The sequence below is a fragment of the Juglans regia genome, chromosome 14, assembly GCF_001411555.2.
Source record: "Juglans regia cultivar Chandler chromosome 14, Walnut 2.0, whole genome shotgun sequence".
NCBI lineage: Eukaryota > Viridiplantae > Streptophyta > Magnoliopsida > Fagales > Juglandaceae > Juglans > Juglans regia.
In genome coordinates this window covers 24,587,742-24,597,091 of record NC_049914.1, presented here as the reverse complement: position 1 = coordinate 24,597,091, position 9,350 = coordinate 24,587,742, and the positions used below count along the sequence as shown (strand labels likewise).

The following is a 9,350-nucleotide window of genomic DNA, read 5'->3' as shown; positions in this document are numbered from 1 at the left end:
ATGAATTATTTGCCACGGACTTCCTCAGATCATTCACCTATGCAGATTATGTTGTAGAAGAAGATGGAGCTTTATGGCTTCCCTTCCTTCAAATTTCAGCAAATGTGGGTGCCCCGTGCACAGTTTTTTTTATTGTCTCACAGGCTTGGAATGGCAACGAGATAAGGGGCTCAAGGTTGTCCAGTCTGGTGATGAAACTTAAACGTCTAAAAGTGGAGTTAAAAGCATGGAATAAGCAAGTGTTCGGACAGATTGAGACTAATATTGCGGTGTTAGAAACTCGTATAAAAAGATTGGAGGAGAGTTTACAAGTTAATTACTCGGAGGATGTGGAGATTGATTTAGCGGTCTCTCAAGTCGAGCCCTCTGTTTGGCTTGATAGGGAAGAGCAGCAGTTAGCACAGCGGGCAAAACAAGGTTGGATAAAAAAAGGTGAATCAAGTTTTGCTTTTTTTCGTGCGATGTGCCGTCGAAACCAGAATGAAGTTACGGAAATGAAGCTTGATGATGGTTCCATTCTTTCTTCGCCTGAGCAGATTCATGATATTGTTGAGGCAGTGGCTAACGTTGAACAACTGAAACTTTGACTAGTCGACATCTACCTTTCGAGGTGCCAACTAGTACCACTAGTAGATGCATGCAATATGGTCCAACGTACCTAGCTATTAGCTAACCGCACTAGACAATCTCGATCTATGCAAAGCATAATACATACTAATTAATTAGCCTGGGATTCATTTTCGGTATTCTAATTTGGCATCCTTCAGGTTCCTAATTTTAAGGAAAAAGCTTCCAGTCGGTCGGGTGAAAACTATATTTTAAGATTAATTAATAAAGTTGTCACGCAATTAACGTACAATAAACTAATGTAGATGGTTGCTCTTTTCATAATCCTGGATTTTCAGGTTCTGGTGGGGTCATTCAGAACTTAAATGGTGATGTGCTATGTTGTTTTGCATCTTATATGGGTCAGACTACCAATAACGCTGCTGATCATGTAATGGGGCTTCTGATTCATTGGTTGAGATTGCGGCTTGTGGTATTTGGAAGATTTTTGGAAAGAAACATTAAAAAGGTTAGAGGGGATCTGTTTTTCTGTGTCTCATTCATACATTGAGTTTGGCATAGTTGGTTCCATGAACACGTGGAAGTACAAAAAACCATACATTGAAGCTTGGTGGCGATCAAACATCATCCGGGAATATCCTTTCCTAGACAGAGCACCTATGCCGGAATTCCAACATTGGCCTTCAACTTCTCCTCCTTTTCGCATCAATGAAAAGATCAATAAACTGAAACTACAAAAATCACCACAAATAGTAATTTTTTCACCGCAATTATTCAAAAAAGGCTAGAAAAGGCATTCCCATTCAATGATTTTTCCAGCAATTTTTAATAATCGTTGCAATTAAATTTTTCCAGCAACTAATTGTCGCTACAAAATAGTCGCCGCAAATAAGCTTATGTGTGAAAATTTATTTCCGGCAAATTTTACTTGCCGAAATGATGTTTCGGAAAATAAAAAAAAAAAAGAATGCACAAAAAAAAACAAATAAAAAAATATAATACACATCCAAATTATATATAAATTACAATTTAATATTTATATCAAACAAAAAAATATAATACACATCCAAATTATATATAAGTTACAATTTAATATTTATATCAAACATGTTTGATATAAATACCATTTGATCTATTTAATACCACTACAACCATTTGATCCAATTTAATACCATTGCCATAGACATGCAAACATCAATCTACCAATTGTATATAAAATGCATCAGTATACACAAGAAAATTCTTACGTAGAAAATAAAATTTTTACATCCACTTACAATCCCAAAAAATTAAATAAAGTAAAGAGTACATAAATTTACAATTGCTTGGTCTTCGGAAATCTAAAGTTTTGAATTTTGACATGCACCTGGTTAAAATGTAAATTTTTTTGAGCAAAATTTCATGTCATCAGAAGTGCAATTCATACTTTCATGGAATGTTCGACAAACCATATTTTCTAATTCAGCTCTTCCCTAAATTAATCCTAAAATAACATAGCAATTTTGAAATGTTTTTTTCCACATCAGGTTTGTCTATATTCAAAGTTCAAACCAATTACCAGATTAACATGCAATTTGGAACTTCTTTTTGTATTACATTTTGCATGTCTGGAATATACACACACATATGTCTATATGTATATATATGAGAGGAATATAGAAGACAAACCAAAATAATTAGTATCGAATTCACAAAGAAATTACAAATAATATAAACATATATTTTGAAGAGCCAAAACTCTACGAATTTGAGGATCAGCGTGGATTTATTTAATATTCAAGTACTGAGCAATGCATTTACCTCAGAATACTTGAGACCAAGAGGCATTAAGCTTTTATAGTATCTTTCCTTGTAATCTGCTCGACTAATAACATCATGCAAAGGGTTAAGGTCCCTATGAATGGAATTTAAAAGTGAGTTTCTGTATCCCAAGTCCTCTCCATAGATAATGCTTCCAGCTCGCATCAATAAATTAATAAGTCATTTGGCATGCCTAGCATAGGACCACGAAAGTAAATGAAAAACATATGCTCTCAAATGAAATGAGATAGTGAAATGGCATAAATTTTCTTCAAGTGTAGAATGAACTCATAGTCGTGCAATCTCAAGATCTCAGTAAAAGTCCAGTATCAAATTGTTTAAACAAGCACAATCATGCATGTCAACCCCACGCCCTCAGCCTTTTGTCACAGAGAAGAGTGGGAGGGGGAAGCTAAAGAAATGATCAAGAGAATTGCATATTGGTCCACATCACTAACTAAGCTGGTTCACCTGATAAAGGATGAGTCCAAGAAAGGTCTTTAGTCTAAGTACCAGTTTCCAAGAAGTGAAAGTATGAAATAGAAAAATCCCCTTCCTAGGATCAGGACATAGATCCATCCAAAGAAAGAAGGGAGAAAGAAGAAATAATCAGGACGACCACTGGAGAAGTCTTGCACAACATGTAAAAGTGACATCAAATGATACAGTATTAGCTGCCTTTCCCCATTTCTCAAGATTTTAAATGTGCATATCAACCAAAAGCCTAGTTATTTAAGATTGAGACTTTGAAATCTGAACCTATGTTGCTTTTCAAAAAGAAATCTGAACTAACTGTTGAAATACCAGAAACATACAAAGCACTACATTTTTATTAGCATAATCAAAACATTCTCCCACGTCCTCTTGTTGTTCTTTTATTGGCATAATCAAAACATTAGTCATGTAAAAATAAATCAGAGCATAGAACAGAGTAGTAGGATTAACAACTACCTATAAGAAGCTCCTCAACAAACCCTAATCGAGGAGATGGCCCTCTCATAAAGAAACATATCACAAAACAAGCCAAATACAATCAAATATGTTCATTCAATCCAAATAAAGGAGAAATTTCTTTATGAGATTGTGAGAACAGAACTTGGTGTGGAGTGGTGGCTCGGGAGGGAGGGAGAGCTGGTGGCCATGGGTTAAAATCATTCAATCCAACTAGACAGGATTAACAAAATCATTCATCTGAAAATAAATGTATGTGTAGTCAACAAAATCAAGAAAAAAGGAGGATGTAGTAGACAAACTCTAGCTGGAATCTATGCTATCTTTAAACCATACCCTATCATATATTTATATAAGAGACTCCAGTTGAATCATCACACATAGCAAAAACTTCATTAGATAACCAGAAAGCATTTTTACAACATGTAGATAGTCTACACATTTTGAACCAAAACCTAGTCAAGCTATAAATAGACACAAGTGCATGTAGAAGATACATATTCATTGCTTCTACTACCCTTTCCTGCAACCAAATAAGAAGACACCAAAATAAAACCACATCAGTCAAAACTTAAAAACAAAAAGTTCAAAAACCTTCAAAGATAACCCAATTAAGATGGCACAAAGAAATGCAATAGTAGTTAGTTTTATTTATATTATGTTTTGAACATAAAATAATAAAAAAAAATGGTGTTAATTTTTTCTTTTGTTCTTTCTTAATCACCACAAGATCTACCAAGTTTCTGTGTACCGGCAGTAAAAAGGACAGATAGTTCACAATAAATTCAAGAAATGATGTAATATGAAGTATAGTACAAAACAGTGTTTCACCATTGCTGGAAACATATCGAAGGTGTGTAGAAACAAGATGAAGTCAGAAGAATATATCCAGCACTGAGACATGAATGTGATGCATCCGTCCATCATAAATGAATCACCCAAAAAAACAGAACGAAAAAGAAAAAAAAGGATGAAAAGTGTAAATGGCTTACTGTCCCTGCAGTTGACCTTGAAGAAAGAAATGTGCTATTCTTTATCCGTGATAAGCCAAAATCGCACACCTAAACACGCAGGAAAGTTCACCTCATGCTGGATTAGTCATGGAAGATACATGAAATAAATTGAGCAAGCTCAGTAAAGAGAAAAGGCACCACCTTCACAACCCAATTCTTATCAACTAGTAAATTTGGAGACTTCAAATCACGGTGCACTATTATGGGAGAGCAGTTGTGCAAATAATTCATTCCACGGGCCTGAAATTTCAATCATCCAAAACAGACACTATTTCCTGCAAAGTCACAAATTATAGCAAATAGCTGACTGGAACTGGAATAAAGAGCAAGAATGACAGAATCATACAGCATCAAGGGCCATCCTCAAGCGCCTTCTTTCATCTAATTGATTGGCATGGAGTGGTGGTCCAAGAGTGGGAGAGAGAGCCTCGGGCTGCTAGGCTAGGCATGAAGGAGAAGGGGGCTCCGACAGAGGACTGGGGACGGCGTCGAGGTGTGGGTAGTGGCAAACGGCGCCCCTAGCGGCAGCAATATAGAGAAATCCAAGAGAGAGAGAGGTGAGGCCAGAAAGAGATCGGCGTGGGGGCAGGGGGAGAAGGAGGGGGTGGCCGTCGAGGTGAGGTGGCGGTGGCGTGGTGGGGTCGTTGGTGAAGGGCTGTGCGCGACGGTGGCTTGAGGGAGAAGAGGGATTGGGGAGAGAGGGGGGGACAGGGGACGGGGGAGACGGCTGGATGGAGGGGAAGATGTAACGCGCGGCATTTAAATTTGATTAGCTTTTCCGGCGCTTTTGAGTCGCCGCTAATAAGTGCAATGCCTAGGAGTGATGATCTAGTGATATAAGAAATTCATGAATGGTCATGCCATTAAAATCAATTACAATCGACCATTAGAACAAGGTGTTAAAAAATAAAGTTATAAGTTCATCTAATGACTGCTCTCAATCTTCGAAGCTTCGCTCGTTCTTGTCTCTCCAAAGACATCAACATAGGCAGATAGAAACCATCTTTCAAATTGCAGCAATTTGAGAAATGCCTTGAAGAACTCTTCATGAAACTAAGACATTTGTTACCCTTCTTTGCATCATCCAAGCTACACCCACCCTAGCAAAAAAGGCATTTCACAAAGTCGTGGCAATCTCACAATGTATTAGTAGATGATCAACGGATTCTCCACTCTTTTTACATAGACAACACCAATCCAATACTATGATACTGCATTTCCTTGGGTTGTCGATAGTGGAAATCTTCTCTAAAGAAGTTGTCCATACAAAAAATGATTAAGAGGGCCTTTGTCTTCCAAATGCTCTTCCGCGAGAATTGTGAGGAATTGTGAGACCAAATAAGAAAAGTGACGTGGGATAGGATAGCAACAATCAAAATAATTTCGGAAGCAAACCTAGAACCATATCCAATGACAATTATCAGGTGAGCCTACATATTGCTCATAGATTTTGTTAAGATATAAAATAAATAATAAAATCTACATCTTCCAATTAGCTTAAACTTTTGGGACAAGTGGTGATTTTACATGATATCGGAGCAGAAGTCTTGAGATCGAATCCTGACTGGCTGACTCTATACTCTATTTTATTTAATTAAATATTCCACGTGTTGGGTCACCCGTTGAAGGAGAGTCTGGTCCACACGTGAGGGGAAGTGTAAAATATGAGATAAATAATAAAATCTACTTCTTTCTATTAGTTTAAGCTTTTGAGATAAATGGTGATTTCACAGATTTCAAAAGAAGTAGTGGCTGCCAATACTTGTTCCTTCATAAGCTTGATTACTTTGACATCATATTTGTTGATATAATATGGCTAATATTCTTTTCATCTCTGAAATGTTGCTTTCTGGATGCTGCATTTTTTTTTCTTATTCTTGCCTACTTTTTAGGTAATCTAATTATCCACACTAATGCAATCGTTATAAATGTATTTTTTCTTTTCATCTCTCTCTCTTTATTTCCAAAGAGAGAGAGAGAGATGCTCTACATCATGGCACTTTTGTCTTGGGCTAGCTTAGCTAGTAGGTACATCATGTACATGCAATTGCCACCAGGCATTATTCAGCTGATTTCATGTATTGAATCCTGCAATACAGACATGAATCATGACCATACTTAACAGTGCAGGGCCCCCCCAGAGAGGGTATGGAAGGGGGTGGTGTGCTTGGAGAGCAAAGTAATTGAAAGAACGCCCGATGAATAATATTTTTCTATTTAGAATGTGAAACAACAATATCTGGGATCAGAAAAGAAAGAAAACAAAATGAAAGCCTAGAATATATAGAATGATGGACATAAGCAGTAACACTAACATCACAAGTCTTTATAATAAACATTATTGGAAATTACCCATCTTCCTTTATCTCCTTCAAGGTAAGGATCTAAGTGCAGCAACAGCGTATTGAATTGTCAACCCCACTTTGCTAACTCAAGTTTTGGATGATTCACTCAAGCTCTGTTTGCCACTAATTAAGTAAGGCAGGTTAAGAGCATGGCTCCCTATGCTAGGACTACTCAACGATTTTACTGAAAAAGGAGACAGAAATTGAAGACAATACAGAGAATTTCTTAAATTGTTTCCTATATTAATGTTGGTTGTCTCAGAAAATTTCCAATTAAAAAACGGAAATGTGCAGTTTTCTTCTGTTTGAAGGCCGATCGAGTGTGTAGTTCAGTTATTTCCTGTACTGTCTTATCTGGCTTCAGTCTATACAAAGAGGAATAAACTTTTGATTGCATCTACTTTTCTGCCACTTCTGCTGTCGTGTAGCCTACAACATATGGACGCAGATGGTAATGTAGAGATATCTGTGCTGAGCAATAGAGCTGGTTTCCTGGGTTTCTCATTTGCTTTTCCCATGGTTGGTTTACTCAAACCAAAAGATAGCAATGCTCTTATGGCTCCCACACTCCTACTTCTTGGTTTTCTGATATCGAGCCTAGAATTAATTAATAGGTCTACTCTCTCTCTCTCTCTCTCTCTCTCTCTCTGAATTTATGGTGCATGCACATTTCATAGTCTATTCTTAGGAAACACTGTCTTGGTTTTGAGATGTGATGATCGAAAAAATCTTTAAACTCAATGGTATTTGCCAGTGAGTTCGGCCATTCACTTTAAGTCCCCATTGACTCGTTTGATAAATCATTATAGGCCTGTTGAACTCAAAATTTGAGATCAAGACAAATTTAATTATGTATACATACAGGTCTCTTACCATGCATAGCGCGCCACCCCAGTACTCATGAACTTGGCTTACAATTTGCAGCAAAATTAATGGAGTATAAAATCCTCATTACTCAGAATTATTGGGAAGGGAAACATAGGGGAAAGATATTGTATGGAAACTATAACATGTAAGCCCTCTTTTATACTATTTCATACATGATGCAGCAGAAGGCGACTTGGCCTTAAACCACTCTTATTTATAATAGTGGTTTCAAGAGACTTTTACCACACTCCATTGTCTCACTTTCAATTGAAACTAATACCATACTTGGCCTGTTTATTAGGATAGAATAGACCAAAATGTTTTTCAATTTCCTCTTCTTTCAAGTTCTCATCAAACAAGCCAAACAAATAAGTTTCTATGGCCATTCCGGGCCTTTTCGGAGTCCCTCCTTTCACATGATTAACCAAATTCCTATAATAAGTGCCTGCATTCTCAATGGTTTCCACAGCACCTCCAGCAGATGGCCAACCACTCTCTGACACCACAATGTCCAAACTTCTTCCATTTGTTTTCTCAATAGCAGAATACAAAGCGTCCATCAAGGCATCAAAGAGATTTCGGTACTCTAGTTTGCCATCTTGTACAACAACATCCGTTGCACTAAATAAGGCATAGGGGACTGGTTGGTTGTTGTATTTTACTCTGAAATAAGGGTAGATGTTAGCAAGAAGTGGCGCTCCAGTGCTAACCAGGAAACCAATGATTGGCTCCATGAATGGCCCTGCATTGGCACTGAAAGCAGCTGCCGATGGAGGATCAAAAACACCCAACAAGTTTGTGTCCACCGCGGTTGAGACCTTGATCTGGTTTTGTAGACCAGCATCTGCAATTGCTTTATAAACGTTTTGCATTGCTGGAAGAACAAACCGAGCTGCTGCACCAATTGGATTCACTTCGTTTCCAACGGCAATATACTTGAACTTGACATTGGAAGAATAGTCTTTAATGTTCCTCTGGACCCAATCAACTGCAGCTGAAGGGTCGGCAAGGTCTTTAAGGCTGTCATTAGGGACGCCAACGATGAGTTCTATGTTGGAATCTCTAAGGGGTTCGAGAATTTCTGGATATGGAGAGTAAATGCGCATCTTGCCAATGCTTTGTGTTTTGCAGAGACTTACAGCTTCCGACTCAGGTGGTAGGTTGTCTGCATTGCCACTTCCTCCATAGCACACACCTATGGATTGTGCACCTGCACAATGTATTGAGCAATGATTTAAATGAGTTTCAAAGGCAACAATATGTACTGCTATATTTGGTAATCATGGAATAACGCAAAAAGAGAGAGAGAGAGAGGGAGAGAGAGAGAGACCCATATGTTGTAGGCTACACAAAAGCCGAAGTAGCAGCAAAATGGCTGCAATGAAAGGTTTATTCCTCATTGTATACATAGAAGCCAGAGAGGAGAGGAGAGGAGAGGAAATAAGTTAACACTCGGCTTTCAAACAGATCGATTATATTACTATTTATAAGTCAAAAAATTCCTGAGATGACCAACTACTATGTAGCAAAATGTTCAAGAGTTTGTCTGAATTTTCTTTAATTTCTGTCTTGAGTCGTTCAATAGTCCCAGTATTGGGAGCCATGCATTCATGCATTTAACCTGCCTGGCCTCAATAAATGATGTACAAGTTCACCGGAATTAGTGGTTACTTAAGCTTAATTGATGATCATCCGAAACTGAGTCAATAAAGGGTGGTTGACAATTCACGACGTTTTTTTCATCAACACGTTTGTGTGATGTGACTTTGACTTTTACCTTGAAGCAGATGGAAGGACACGGTAGCAA

General features: G+C 37.7%; 2 protein-coding genes across 2 annotated transcripts; both read right to left on the bottom strand.

The window, feature by feature from the left end:
• Positions 1–3,658: 3,658 nt before the first annotated feature.
• On the bottom strand, positions 3,659–5,027 carry LOC108994626 (probable serine/threonine-protein kinase SIS8). The gene is made up of 4 exons (XM_018969908.2): positions 4,678–5,027; positions 4,473–4,571; positions 4,311–4,379; positions 3,659–3,841 (listed from the first exon to the last, which is right to left on the bottom strand). Exons 1-4 carry the CDS (start codon positions 4,690–4,692, stop codon positions 3,659–3,661), a joined length of 366 nt encoding a protein of 121 aa, XP_018825453.1. The 5' UTR covers positions 4,693–5,027.
• Positions 5,028–7,557: 2,530 nt separating this feature from the next.
• On the bottom strand, positions 7,558–9,102 carry LOC108994625 (glucan endo-1,3-beta-glucosidase-like). Its single transcript, XM_018969907.2, has 2 exons — positions 8,874–9,102; positions 7,558–8,753 (listed from the first exon to the last, which is right to left on the bottom strand). Exons 1-2 carry the CDS (start codon positions 8,950–8,952, stop codon positions 7,807–7,809), a joined length of 1,026 nt encoding a protein of 341 aa, XP_018825452.1. The 5' UTR covers positions 8,953–9,102; the 3' UTR covers positions 7,558–7,806.
• Positions 9,103–9,350: the final 248 nt, after the last annotated feature.

What these genes read in the sequence shown, in the direction of transcription:
- LOC108994626 (XM_018969908.2), bottom strand. An exon ending in ATAAGAATTGGGTTGTGAAG is followed by an intron (nt 4,380 to 4,472) that starts GTGGTGCCTTTT and finishes CTGCGTGTTTAG; the next exon opens with GTGTGCGATTTTGGCTTATC. An exon ending in CAAGGTCAACTGCAGGGACA is followed by an intron (nt 3,842 to 4,310) that starts GTAAGCCATTTA and finishes ATTTGGTTGCAG; the next exon opens with GAAAGGGTAGTAGAAGCAAT.
- LOC108994625 (XM_018969907.2), bottom strand. Translation starts at nt 8,952, where the DNA reads ATGTATACAATGAGGAATAAACCTTTCATTGCAGCCATTTTGCTGCTA. An exon ending in GTGTAGCCTACAACATATGG is followed by an intron (nt 8,754 to 8,873) that starts GTCTCTCTCTCT and finishes TACATTGTGCAG; the next exon opens with GTGCACAATCCATAGGTGTG.